The 14908-nt window shown below is 45.7% G+C and overlaps 1 protein-coding gene across 2 annotated transcripts in view; it reads right to left on the reverse strand.

Moving 5' to 3' along the window:
• The window catches only part of C1H1orf94 (chromosome 1 C1orf94 homolog), a 52350-nt gene that overhangs the window by 30992 nt on the left and 6450 nt on the right, over positions 1-14908 (reverse strand). Inside the window, exon 1 of one of the 2 annotated variants that reach the window (XM_023232321.2) lies at positions 10183-10622. The exons of the other annotated variant lie outside the window; for it this stretch is intronic. Coding sequence (XP_023088089.2) covers positions 10183-10502 — 320 coding nt within the window. The 5' untranslated portion in view covers positions 10503-10622. Of the gene's footprint in view, positions 1-10182; positions 10623-14908 lie in introns of those variants that run through there. 2 annotated transcript variants of the gene reach the window in all.

The raw sequence follows: 14908 nt of genomic DNA on the forward strand, positions 1-14908 counted from the left end.
TTAAAATGTCCCTGGCATACACTTAGAACTCAATAAAGGTCAGTCTCCTTCCTTCCTTCCACACTTTTCTCTGAAACACCTCCTTCTCAAAGATGTGCCAGACTAAGGTTTCGTCATCTTTGACCCCCTTCCAAAGTATCAGAGAACCTTTCATACACATGCATGAGTCACCTGTAGTGCTGGTTTCAAATACAGATTCCTGAGCACCCTTGGAGAAACAGCAATTCAACTGATCTAGAATGGGGCCCAGGTATCTGCATTTTGAGCAAGTATTCTTCCTCCACTTGTGGCATCCCCATTTTCCCCCCAGTCTCGCATATCACTTCTCCACCCTGGTTTTAATGCAATCGTGCACTTGCTGACACCCACCCGGTGAGAATTTCCCTCTAGATGCTTTGCAATAATTTCCTGCTCATTAGGGCAGGTGAGACAGCCGTAGAAGGCATATTGTCAGGTGGAAGTGAGAGACCCTGCTCCCCACAATGTCCTCCACCTGATTCTCCCTCCAGGGACCGGGTGAGTTGGGCAAGAACTAGAAGTGTTGGTTGGCAGGGTGGGGGGATTCAGTGAACTGGGGAATGAGACAGGAAATACCAGGGAATAAATACAGCAATAAAGGAACTTCGACTGGGAGCTACAGAGTGATTCTTATTGTTCAAATTATCTTTAAAACTTTTCATTTGAATCTGTTTAATAAGGGAAGGCTTACCCTAAGGAAGAGGTGTTTTGTTTTTTTTTATTGTGGCTTGGGAGCTGAATTGGAAATAACGTTGCAACAAAGATATTAAGAAGGGGATTAAACCAAACCACTGGTGGCCCATCTCTGCAGGCTCCCACAACCTGCGACACAGCTCCTGAAACCATAAAATTAAATTACAAAGGGGAACACGGGAAGTGGGACGTTAATCATGATTCATCTTTCTTCACCACTCATGGCTCCTGGTGCTAAGCAGACATGGAAGGGCTATTCAGAAGGGCCCAAGGTTCCGGGTAGAACTCAAGCCTTGAAGCCACATCAGACTCTTATCCCTGCTCTGCTTCCTCTGGGTTCGATGACCCTGGGCAAGTTGCTTAACCTCTCTGAGCCTCACCTTTCTCATCTATAAAATGGGAGTAATATTAACCATTTACTGGGAAGGGTTGCTAAGAAAGTAAAAAAAGAGGAAAATTAAAATGTAGAGCCTGGCACATACAAGGTGCTCAAGAAAATATTAGTTCTGTTTTCTGCAGACTAAGACAGAAGGAGAAAAAACCTGCGATGTCTTGAGTTATTGATATTCTGTGCTTCCTCTGATAACCATGACCCCTTGCTTGGATCCTGGCTACCTCTGGGTGGTGGCAGTTTTATGGCTCATTTACCATTCCCTTCCTTATTTATTCATACCCACTGCATAGCCACCAAGTGCCAGGAACTCAGCTGGGCACTGGGGAGACAAAGATGAGTAAGACACAGACCTTGCCCTTAAGAAGCCCATAGTGCAGTAGCAGAAGAGAAATTGTTGCCACGAGGCAGCACACGATATGTGCCAGGTGCCGACCACCTCGTCAGAATCCCACACTGGAACTGGGCTGATAGCCCCGAGTAAGGGGCTGTGTCCTTCCCTCTGGCCAATGGTCAAGAAGAGAGCAGATTTTAAACTGACTCCTCCATTCTATCATCCTCAAAACATCCATCCCATGTTGTTCTCAGTGCTAAGGAAGCATTTGTCTTTCATGATGATCCCTTCTGCTTTCTCCTAGAATACAACATGAGTTCTGAAAACCGAATGCTATGATCTCCCTTTATGCCCTGGCTGCCAAGAATCTCAAACCAGATGCTGTCATCAGTTGAGTAGTTTCCCTTCAGCCTAAGTTTCCTGGCATATAAATCTCCTTGTCTCATATCAATCGTGTCCTGTCATTTTATCCATGATAATGACATTGATGACGGTGGAATGGTGATGATGATGATGAACATCAAGTCCTTCTCTTATTCCCAGTGCTGTGTGAGCTTTATATATATCATTTCATTTGCTTCCATGGTAATCCCTTGAAATAGTTGTTCTGACTTTTCCCAGTTTTTCAGATGAGAAAAATAGGGCACAGAAAGTTTGGGGAACTTGGTTACACCTAGAAAGGGTGCTGTAACTCTAATCCACCTGTCTCCTTATTTTTTGTTATCTGGGCCACCTTAAATCACTTAGGAAAGAGGTGGAATATAGTTGTTTATTTCAATTAAAAAGAGGACCATTGAAAAAAGAGAAAGAAAAATATTGAATGATGTGAGCAACAAATAATTCAGAGGACAACACACTTATTCTAGGTCCTTAAGGACGGCTAAGATTTAGATAGACAGAGATATGGGAGAACATTCCTGGTAGAGGAATAACATGAGCAAAGGCAAGGTGACATGCACCTGCTGGTAGCGCCTGTTGGTTTATAGAGCAAGTGCAGGAGACCAGCAAGACATGCATCTAGAGATGGAGGCAGGGCCACTACAGAGACCCCTAAAAACCAGGCCCAAGGGGCCAGAGGACAGGGGGAGCCATGAGAGATATCTGAGCAGTGCTGCTGACCTTCAGAAGATGAAATTGACGAAGGGTGGAGGGCATCCTGGAAGGAAAGGCACCAAATGCAGTGAGAAGAGATGTGGTGAGGGTGGCAGAGGAAGAGACGAGCAGGGAGGGAAGGCGTCAAAGGCCATCGTGAAGGGGGACTGCTACGACATGTGGCAGGCTGGAGGAGGGAAGGGCCAGTGTCTGCTAGCACTAGTTCACTTGACAAACAAGAACGGGGGTGCATCAGTGTCAATGGGACTAGGGTGCTGAGACCCAGCATTGGGAAGCTCAAGAGAGGGAAAGGCTGGGTGCAGTGGCTCACGCCTGTATCCCAGCATTTTGAGAGGCCAAGGCAGATGGATCCCCAGAGATCAGGAGTCCGAGACCAGCCTGATGAATATGGTGAAACCCTGTCTCTACTAAAAATACAAAAATTAGCCGGACATGGAGATGCATGCCTGTAATCCTAGCTACTTGGGAGGCTGAGGCAGGAGAATTGCTTGAACCTGGGAGATGGAGGTTGCAGTGAGCCAAGATCACGCCACTGCACTCCAGCCTGGGTAATAGAGCAAGACTCCATCTAGAAAATAAAAATAAATTAAAAAATAAAATAAAATAAGGAAAGAGGGAGACACTTGCTTAAGGGTTGGGTCTCAGAGCAAAGGGTTCCAGCTTGTGGCCCACGGGGTCTCTGAAATCATTCCCAAATACTGAGAGATGTGAGGATGTGTTTCAGACAAAAGGCTGCACAGAAGCTTTTTTCAGATTTTCAAAGAGGTATTGACCCCTCCAAGAGGAGAAAACACTAGCCAGGATTAGACTCCAAAGATCTTCAGAGCTGGCTTCTAGTCTGAGACACCAGCCTGAGTTTTCATGTCTGAGTCTTGTCTTTATCACTCCCATCACCAGGTTTCAAGCTTTTTAAAGAATAATGCCAAAAAAAAAAAAAAAAAAAAAAAAGGGCTATGTATTCCAAGCAACTTTTCCAGAGAAGTCGGGTTCATCCAATTGTTTAAATAACAGTAGCACAAATAGTTGTTTGTTGGGAGAGCAATTCAAGCAAGGAAGCCCAGTAGGTTCCCAAATATCACTTGCTCACCAGCATGGAGAACTGGCCAATGGAAGCCAACAGTGAAAGTTTACCAAAATAAGTGCAAAAAAGCCTTCTTCCTTCTTGCAACAAATAGCCCCAGAAAGCTGCCAATCAATAAACCACTTCTATTTTTTAAAAAATGCTTAAACAGATTTCTTTTATTTCAGTAGATTTATCTCCCTACCTGAGTCTGCCTTGGAATAATGCCCACCAAAGCCTTTCCACTCTGCAGACCAGGTTTGTTATGATGGGTAAGTGGGAAAGTCTTGGGTGCTGACAGAGGGCCTGGAAGCATCCAGGGAAGCCAACCACACCCAGCAAGCTCAAGCCACCTTTCCCTGGTCACTAACACATGCTACACTTCGCTCCCATGGAACTTCTCATCTTTCCCTGCACCTGCTGCTGGGCTGTTTCTTGTAGGAGGTTCTTTCTCTCTTCTCAAGACCTAGCTAAGAGACACAACTATGGAAACCTTTGCAGTTATTAATCATGACATTCCTGCTCCCAGGAGATTATACTCGCATCTTTCATCACACAGTGCAGGGGTCTCATCTGTTGCTGCTTCAGCTTGCTTCCCTGAGAGGAAGACTTCCTTAAGTACCAAGCCCGGTCCAGTGGTCAAGTACCATGTTCAGTCATGTGCGTCTCAGTGTGCTTCCATGGCACTGGCAATTCATCATCAGAACACTTACTATATGTGTTGTGATCTGCCTTTTGCAAGATGTTGAAGATTCATAAAGGAGGTCAGTGACTGTCCCCAGCTTTTCCACCATTGTATTTTTTTTTTCAAACATTTCAGTAATAGGTGAATACTAATTTTTTTGTGTGTGTGTGTGAGACGGAGTTTTGTTCTTGTTACCGAGACTGGAGTGCAATGGCACGATCTCGGCTCACTTCAACCTCCGCCTCCTGGGTTCAATCAATTCTCCTGTCTTAGCCTCCTGAGTAGCTGGGATTACAGGCACCTGCCAACATACCCAGCTAATTTTTGTATTTTTAGTAAAGACAGGGTTTTACCATGTTGGCTAGGCTGGTCTCAAACTCCTGACCTCAAGTAATCCACCCACATCGGCCTCCCAAAGTGCTGGGATTACAGGCATGAGCCACCACACCCCGCAATATTTGTTGAATGTCATTGTCGTCAGATGTATCTGTGTTCATCCGACCCACTAGACTGGGAGCTCTTTGAGGAAAGGGCTTCTGTTCTACTTATCTCTGCATCCCTGGGACCCATCATATGGCCTGGTACTGAGAAGGCAATTGCGTTTGTTGAATGAATTCATGAATGAAGAATGAACAAATGTCATTCTGTAGTTAGGGCAATGGAGTCAACAGCAAATCCAAAGACCTCATTCTGAGGCTTTGAAGTTTTAGAGATTAGGGGAATGAATGAATAAGTAATCCTTGAATAAGTGGCTTGCCACAATTCTCTAAGCCCAAACTTAAGACTAATTAGATTTTGGAGTTAAATCAGCACTAGACAGAACTATTGATTTCTCCCCCAAAACCTGTCGCTCCCCATTTTTTCCCCACCTTTGTAAATGGCACACTGTCCAACCAGGGGCTCAAGCTTGGAATACATAGCCTCTTTTATTGTCATTATTATTTTAAAAGCTTGAAACTTGGTGATGGGAGTAATAAAGACAAGACTCAGACATGGAACTCAGGCTGATGTCTTAGACTAAAAACTAGCTCTGGAGATCTTTGGAGTCTAATACTCCAAAGTGTTTTCTCCTCTTGGAGGGGTCAATACCTCTTTGAAAATCTGAGGAAAGCTTCTGTACATCCTTTTGCCTGAAAGACATCCTCACATCTCTCAGCATTTGGGGAATGATTTCAGAGACCCCATGGGCCACAGGTCTGAATCCTTTCCACTGAAGCCCTACACTCTCCACCTTGAGTTTCCCAGTGTTGGGTCTCAACATCCCAGTCACATTGATACTGATGCATGCCGCCGTCCTTGTTTGTCAAGTGAACTAGTGCATGAAACAGAGCGTGAGCCTCAATGTCTCTGTTTGTGTACCCAAATCCTTAGTAGGTCCATTGGCTCATCTTAAAACACACATTGACACATATTGAATCCTCCACTTTTTCCATCCCTACTGCAGTCACTCCTACCCAGCCACTGCCACCATTAGGCCTCCCCTGGACTCTGACAGTATCTTCCCAGAGGCCTCCCACTTCGTCTCCCACATACTTACAAACCGTCTCCACACAGAAGTTGGACAGAGATTCAAACGTTAGTGAATATGTTCTTGTTACACCCCTTCCTAAAAACCTGCAAAAGTGTTCCATAACATGTGGAATAAAATCCAAACTCCCTGCAGTGATCCTCCAGGCCTCCCGAGGCCTTGCCTGCCTGTCTCTGTTATACTTATACCGAGGCCATGTCCCCACCCCTCCTGACTCTCTAGTCTCACCGTCCCTCTCTAGGCTCACTCCCACCTCACAGTCTTTGCATTTGCTCATCCTTTTGTCTTTGTTTTGAGACAGGGTCTCACTCTGTCACTCAGGCTGGAGTGCAGTAGTGCAATCTTGGCTCATTGCAGCCTTGACCTCCCTGAGCTCAAGTGTTCCTCCTGCCTCACCCTCCTGAGTAGCTAGAACTACAGGTGTGTGCCACCATGCCCAGCTAATTTTTGTATTTTTTGTAGAGATGAGGTCTCGCCACATTGCCCAGGCTGGTCTCGAATTCCTGGTCTCAAGCGTTCTGCCCACCTCAGCCTCCCAAAGTGTTGGAATTGCAGGCCTTAGCCACCACGCCTGACCATTGCTCTTCATTTTGTCCAGACATTCTTCCCAGAATTTCCTTTGACTGGCTCCTTCTTAGAACCCAGGTCTCAGCCCTGATAATCACATCTCCTCAGAGAAGCCTTCCTTGACACCTGGCCTAAAGGAGCTCTTCCTATCACTTCACTCTGCTTTATTTCCATCATCACACTTGTCACCGAAATTATCTTGTTTATTTTTATGTGTTTCTTATGGGTTTCCTCCACCTGGAATACCATTCTCTTCACATTCCGAAGTTATCAGTTTTTGTATTTACATGCTTCTTTTTTCTCCTGTACTGGAATGTGAGCTCTAGGAAGACAGAGATTAATGGAGTTCACAGCTCCATTCCCCCTAGTTTTTCACACAGTTCTAGCATATAGTAGATGTTTAACAAATATTTGTTAACTCAATAATTGAGTGAATGAATTAGTACATTCAAAATGTGTCCATAGAGTGAAAGTCGGCTTGGGGAAAAAGAGTGTAGTATTGGCCGTTGTTAACAGGAACCGGAATGCAGACAGGGAGGATCCAATCTACATGGATTGGATCACCCCAGATTACTGTACTTGACTTTCAAAGTTACACTGCCACAAGGACCAACTGTGTGGACAGGAAACTAACCAAGTTGGCACGTGGGGAGAAACATAGAAAACCAGAGGTGATTAGCTTATAGAGACAAAAACATTCTGGAAGGAATGTTCTTGCTGTCTTGCTGTCTTTCACTGTCTAAAGGGGTATTGAAAGAAAAAGGAAATAGCTTTGGCTTGGAGTACTAAGGGCAGAATCCAGATCAATGGGAATTAGTTTGATAGAGACATATTTCAGTGATAGAAAGCAAATGGTATTTTGAGGGGGTTCATAGCAAGGGAAGGGGCAGCAAAGGGAAATGGTAAGCTTCCCATCTGAGAAACTGTACAAGTGGTACAAGCGCACCATTTGGCAGAGACACTAAGGAGGGGATTCAATCAACAGAAGATGACCTCAAAAATCTCTTTCAAATTTGAAATATCTGGGTTCCTATGATATATAGGTACAGAGTCAAGAAAAACAAATTCTGGCCAAAAAGAGTTCTAGAATGCACTTACCTATCTACCCCAATAAAAGAAAACACCACCAAAACCGGGTCTACAAATTAAGCAGCAGAAAGACTAGCTGAGAGATGTCTTGTGCACCAGAAGGCATTCTAGAAACAATAAGAACAGCTTTCTGGCTTTTCACTCTGTGTGTGATCATTCAGAACATGGGACTCCCAAATATTTTGACTATTCAGAGATGCCTCAGATTCTAAGAGAGGACAGCCGACATTATTGCCTCAGGGCCAAGGTGGTCTTGGGTTTCATTTCTGAAACTCTACCACTTCCTAACTGTGGGACCTTGGGCAAAGAAATTAAACCCTCCAAACCTCAACCACATTATCTGTAAAAGGAATTTCACTTACAAATGGAGGGGTGGAGGCAGCAATTGAAACCACAATGGCACAATGTGATAATTATCAAAACTCAGTGATAGACACATAGATATTCACCATATTATTCTACGTGTTTGAAAATCTGCATAATAAAAAGTAAAAAGAGATGGAAAGTTCAAAAGAGTACCTACCTCATACAATAATTGTAGAGCTTAAAGAAATGATCACATCTGAATTGCAGGGAATTTTTACAAATCTGAATTATTACCATAGATGTTTAAATATCCCATTTAATCATTCCAACAACCCTACAAAATGTGTAGTATTAATCTTCATTTGGCAGATGAGGAAACCAAAGTTTAGATAAATTAAACCGTAACAAATTCTTCAAATGTCATGGGGCTAAAATGGAATCTGAAACCAGAGTTTTCTGACTCCACCAGCACACCGCCTTTATTTTAAGAATAGCTGATTGTGTTCTATTTTGTTGACAATTAGGATATCGTTTATTCATCTAAGTCAGTGGTTTCCTATCTCTTTTCTCAATAGCAGAAACATATTTTTCAAATCCAGCCCTTCTCAGAACTCCAGTAAGTAAAACTGATAAAAGCTAAACAGCTCTGGCTGAAATGGATTTTGAGGCCCAGCAACCAGCCCACTTGACTCCATGGTACCCCTGAAGCACCTTGAGGTATATGGAGCATAGTGTGAAACCCCAGATTGAAGCTATCAACAACAACAACAACAACAAATCTCAACCTGAAGAAGTACATGTTAAGGGCAGCCTGATTTGTATAATGCATCTTTCATTTCCCTGTCTCCCATCACATCGGATCCTCATTATCAACTCTGAGGTGGACAAGGCAGTGCATATCATCCTCAATTTGCAAATGAGGAAATAAAGGCCAAATGGAGTTAAGCAGCTGGCCAAAGGTGCACCAGTTCAATTTTCAGCCAAGTGCAGACTGGAAGTAGAGTCTGTCTCCATTAACTCCGTGTGACCTGGCAAAGAGGGTGCCATCTACTGGAAATTGCTACTGACCCTTGGTCCACGAAGTGGACAATCAGCTCCTTGGCCACTGAGAGCTGAGCACAGCCCCATGGGCCCTCCTGCCAAGGCCCTGTCCCGGAGCAGATGGCAATGAGCAGGGGAGAAGGGCTCAGTGCCACTGAAGGGCCTGACAGCAGGATTTTGGCTGTAGATAGGCCATTCCTGTCTCAGCCATGTCGTGCTGAGCACAGGGCAGGGAGGCAGGACTAGCCAGAGTACCTTCCACCTTCATCTGCAGTAAGTAAATGAGCCCACAGAGGGACAGTAGGTAGTGCAGAGGTGGGTGTCAGTTACACTTTGCGTTGCTTCTTAGCTCTTGCTTTGGCATCCCTGAAACCTGAGGCAGCTGATAAATGCCTGAATGGCTCCCCAACTCCAGAACATCTCTGAACTGAGCTGTAGCATGTGTTGGAGCAGGCAACACTTAATTATCGGTTAGTCTTTAATTAGCTCTTAATTATTAACACTTAATCCATCTGTAAAATGGGGACACTAACACCTGCCTCATAGGGACTCTGGGAGCATTAATTAAGTTTACAGTCCACTTTGAAGATGCAAAATGTGAAATAAGTGCTCAACAGTGGTATTAATAACCACAGCAGATTTACTTTCTTTTCCTAATGAGGTCCCTTTTTCCTCTCTGCTCCTTCCTTTCCTTTCGAATATCCATCCCCAACAATATCTGCCCAACTTTGCCCTGATGGAGAAACACTTAGCTCTGTGTTTCCCAGACACAGGATTTCCCATCCAGGAAACAGGCTATTTACAGCCATCTTCCCGCACTTTAATTTTCTATTATGTCCTCTGAATATGTCAGTGCCTTCCCAGTAAATATTTTGATGTGTGCTCTTGCAGCAGCTTCTGTGGAGGCTGAATGGGACAGCTGCTCCCTGTATTAGGGAATTCCAGATGTGATTTAAAACCATCAGTCTCATCCATGTGAATGCCTAGCCTTTAGGTGGGAGAGGGGAAGGATCTTCTAATTGCTTCTGGGGAAAGCCACAAGCCATATAACCCTTAGCCTTGGCTAGCGTGGTTTTTCAAGGACCTCAGATTCACATGTGTTTAGGATGAGAGATGTCTGCTTAGCGGGCTAGTGAAGAGGCAGCCTGGAATATAGCCCTAATCTGGCTCTTCACCCACGAAACATCAGAACCTTGGTCAGCTCTTCTATAACGCTTGGACAAAGGACCATGAAAGGGGCAATATACAGCCTTTAGAGTTTCAGCAGCCTCAAAGGTGGGCCAGAACATTCCCCTAGAAAGTCAGACTTCATCTCCTCCCTCCTCCCTTTCTGCCAACGGAATAAGGGGGTACTCACTCTTCTCGAAAGCTGAGCTCATTGCCTCTTAGAGTTCCAGCCACGGGGACAGAGAGCTGCTCCATGGAGGTCCAGGGCTGTGAGGCTTCAGGTAGGCCTTGAACTCTCTTCCAGATTTCATGGCAAGTCTTGTCTAGGCTGTCTTGGGGTGTGTTCTGGTGGATCCAGATGTATCTGGGGAATGGGCCCAGGGCGCAGGGGCGCTTGGCCACCAGGGCCAAGGATGAAGGAAACCCATTCCCACTGGCCATCCTCCTCCGCTCTTTCTGGAAGCCCCTCTGTCCACCCAGGGCTAGAAGACATCCACCACCACTCCTCATTCACCAGAAAGGAAGATGAGGATGGGTCTTGGCAGAAGTGGGTCAGTTCTGTCTGGCTGTCGCTCCCTTAAGGTGGTTAGGTTCAGAGGCCTTCGATTTGTGTGGGAGGGGTGGGTGGAGGACAGTTTTCTTTTGGGGAGGGGAGGGCTTATTTTGATTTGCTTTTGTTTGCTCTTTCCTGACTTTTGCCGCCCTCCCCCTCTCCCTTAGAAGAAAATATTTAAAAGTCAACAAAAACCAGTAGCTTAGGAACAGTGGAATGCCCCGGAGCTCAGGAACCAGGCGCCTGGGCGGGCAGAATGACATCTGGGAACAGCTGGAGGGGGAGGGCTGGCTCTCCCCACAGTCCCTGGCACTGCCCCCTTGCGACGCCGCCGTGACACCTTGCGGCGCCTGGGCTCAGCCCATGCTGGCCCGCTAAGACACGCGGAGAACTGGGTGCCAGCCTGACACCATGGTAGGCACCCGGGGGGCGGGGCCCCTCAGGAAACGCTCGCCTGGGCGTTCCCAGGGAGCCCCTCGCAGAGCCAGCGCCAACGGCCCGGTCCCCGCCGCCAGCCCAGTTCTTGCTTTACTCTCGCCCTACCCCACCTGCTCCCGGTCTCCCGCTGCTGCTCTGCCGCCCCGGGAGAGAAGGGACGCGGTGTGTGTGGATGGGCCCACAGCCCTCAGTCCCGGCCCCCAGCAGACCCCTGCCCCGGCCGCGCCGCGCCTTGGGGTGGGCACCGGGAAGGGCCCAGCAGCTCAAGAGCGCGCTGACTCGGCAAGGCAGGCTGGGCCGGGTGGCTGCCACCAATTTGCCCTGCCAATGGCTCCCACACCCTCGCCGTCGTCGAGCGGGGGAATTCTTTCTGTGGGTTTCAAACGCAACGGCTCGGTGCGCGGGACGCCCTGGGTTCGGAGCCCAAGACCCCCCGGTGGGGTGGGTGGGGGTGGGGCCCAAAGGATCCCAGAGCGCTTCCGGGGATCAGAAGTCAAAGCCAAACGCGCCGCCGCCCCACTTCACCGCTCCACACAAACCTCAGCTCCTGCCTGGGGGCCCCCCTCATCCTCGATTTTAATCCTAACTGCCATTTTATGGGGCGCTTGCCCTGTGCCAAGCGCTGCGCTCACATTCAATCCTATTAAAGCTCGTGAAATTAGTACCACTTTTTATTATCGTTCTAAATGGGAGGAAAGCGAATCTCAAAAGTCATAAATGATAGTGTCCAAGGCCCACTAAGAAAAGGGGAGCTGAGATTCAGACCCCAGGACTCTAGGCCTGATCTAGCCCTTGAGTACTGAGACTGCTTCAGGAGGTGCGCAGGAGCAGGGTTAGGAGGTCCGAGGTGCTGGGAGAAGGCCTAAGTTAGCTGTTTACTGATCAACAGGCCCCTACCCTCACTGAAGCGGCTTCATTCAATTGGGCACTGACACAGTACCTCCGCTGAGGGAGACTTTCTGGTCCCAAGAGTCAGGGGGTTGTTTCTTTAATAATACTCCTGAAAAGGAAGAGCAAGAGGGTGGAGAAGGAAGAAAGAAGAATGGACACAAATAGAAGAAGATGGCAGTCTATAAATGCAGGGCTGGGTTGAATCCTGACACTCACTTCCCCGCTGTGTCACCCTAAGAACTTTCTGAACTTCTCCTATCCCCATTCATAATTCCCCCAGTACTGATGCAACCCCTCCTTTGTGCCTGATGAGTTGCTGGGCACTGAAGAAGCATAAGGGTGGGCAAAAGTGGCATGGTCCCTGCTCTCATGGAGCCTGTATACTAGTGAGGAAAGATCAATGCAAACTAGCCAAGCGAGTAAATCAGCAATAATTACAGATGCAGTGGGGCTCTGACGGAAAATAACTATTAGGTTGGTGCAAAAGTAACTGCCGTTTTTGCCATCACTTGCAATGGCAAAAACTACAATTGCTTTTGCACCAACCCAATAACAAAGTGAGGCACTGGGGAGAAGAGGGGAGGCAACATTCCATGGTGGTCCAGGCCCACCTCTTTGAGGAGGTAAATTTGAGAAGGATGAGAGGAATTCCTTTTCTGTAAAATGGTGTTCATAAATTATGAGGATCATGTTTCTGGCATATAGTAAGCACCCAAAAAATGTGTTGGATAAATTAATGGTATACTGTATGTAAAGTGCCTGTTATATAGTAGGTGCCCAATACACAACCTTGCTCTTTACAGAGGGGCTGAGTTCCTGGAAATGTTGACTCTAAATTTTGAAATCTGAGCTTCATTCTCCTCTGATTTTCATTACAAAATTGAAGATGTGTTCCTTTGGGGAAAATTCCGAGGGCCTCGACCGAATAAAATTATAGTTAAGAATGTAGAAAACCTTTTAAAATAGTGTATTTAAAGGAAAAGTGATCATTTCTGATGAAATATTAATAGTTCTGAAAATGTCACTCAGTGTTTGTGCTGCTTGGCATTTGGTTGGCTAACACCTAAGCTTAGAGCAGAGCCAACGACCCTGCACTGCCCAGGCCCCAGGATTCTGGAAAGTTAGCCAGCTCACTCTCTCTTCCTGTTCCCTCTCCCCCTCAGCAGGAGACCAGGCAACAGGGGCTAAATCAGAAAGGACTGAAAAAAAAAAAAAAAATCGAATACAGCAGGGATAGGGAACAAAGATAGAGCATGTTTTTAGAGCGCACAGATGAGATTTCTAGAAAATTCTGCAGAAATCGTAAGTGATGTACTTAGAAATAGCATAAAGCTATGTCCATATGGTAGCCACTAGCCACATGGGGTTGTTTTAATTTTAATTTCATTTTAATATAAATTAAATGAAAAACTCAACTCCTCATTTGCATTAGCCACATATTACGTGCTCAGGAGCCACATACGGCTAGTGGCTACCATATTGGACAGCATAGAGAACATTTCCTATCATTAAATACATATACTCGGGAACCAGAGTCCCTGGGTTCAGATTCTGAGTTCACGTTTTCTGGCAATGTAGGCTTAGGCAAGTTCCTCTGTGCCTTGGTGTATTGGTTGGGAAGGCTGCCATAAGGAAGTCCACAGACTGTGTGGCTTAAACAACAGAACTTTATTTCCTTGCCATTCTAGAGGCTAGAAGGCCAAGATCAAGATGTTGGCATGGTTAGTTTCATTCTGAGGTCTCTCTCCCTGGCTTGCAGTTGGCTGTCTTCTCCCTATGTCCTCACATGGTCTTCCCTGTATATCTGTCCCCATCCTAATGGCTCCTTTAAAAGACACCAGTCACGTTAGATTAGGATACACCCTAATGGCTTTTTTTCTGTTGTTGTTTTTTTATTCTTAACTACCTCTTTAAAGGACTTATCGCCAAATACAGTCACATTCTGAGGTACTTGGGTTTAGGATTGCAGCATATAATTCAGCCCATAACACTTGATTTCCTAGTCTGTAAAATGGGATGATAATAAAGAATACTCGCTTTGTAGAATTACTATGGATATTCTGTTACTCACCAATTGCTTAACACATGGAAAGTCCCTCGAACAATAACTGGCAGATAAACGTGTATAGTCGTTTGCTTGTTGATTACACTGAAATGCATGCCTTTGGAGTTTCTGAATAGCAGATTTGGTGTTTTGTGTAGGGAGGGAGAATTTTGTTGTACTGGGGAAGTTGTTCTGTGATGGAGAGATGAATTCACATAATCACTTACTCCTTTCCAGGTTTTGTTCAGTTTTTAGCACCCATCATGGGTCAAAATTGTGCAAGACACAGGGATTAGAGATGACGAAAAGGATGTCTACCTAGACAGAATCACCTAGTGAAGGAGGCAGGGGTAAAGCATTCCATAACTGTCTGGTGCAGAGCAGTGTGATATAAACTGACTTATTCCAGTTTCCACCCAACATGGAGTTATGTTCCTCCAACACATGTGTCTATGCCCAGCACTGTTTGAGGTGCTGAAGATAAGGCAATGAAGAAGACGAGCTTGGTCTCTGTCTTTTTTAGAGTTTGAAGTGAAGCATTTAATGGTCATGGACACCATTTCATCTGTGAATTATTTTTAGCTTGGAAAACTTCTTGAACTCCCCCTGACTAGCTACATTACCCTGGGCAGGTTGGTTTAACCTCAATGTCTCCATTTGCTCATCTATGAAACAGAGACAATAAAATACCGACCTCATAGATTTGTTTTATGATAATGAAATAATACATGTAAAGTGCTTATAATAGCTTGGCTAATGTATGTATCCAATGAATGTTGGCTATCATTATTTAGAATTCTGGGATTCTTAACTTTTCTCTGCGGAACCAGGAAGGCCTAAGGAAGGGGCAATTCTCCTTACCTCCCATCCAGTCAAAGCCTCTTGTCACCTGGCTTTCATCTCTGACACAAACATGGCTTGGCTGGAAAACTCAGGAACATGGGAATGTCCTAGGCTCTTTCACAATCATCATATAGCCCCTAACGCTGC

Source organism: Piliocolobus tephrosceles, chromosome 1 (genome assembly GCF_002776525.5).
Source record: "Piliocolobus tephrosceles isolate RC106 chromosome 1, ASM277652v3, whole genome shotgun sequence".
Classification (NCBI taxonomy): Eukaryota; Metazoa; Chordata; class Mammalia; order Primates; family Cercopithecidae; genus Piliocolobus; species Piliocolobus tephrosceles.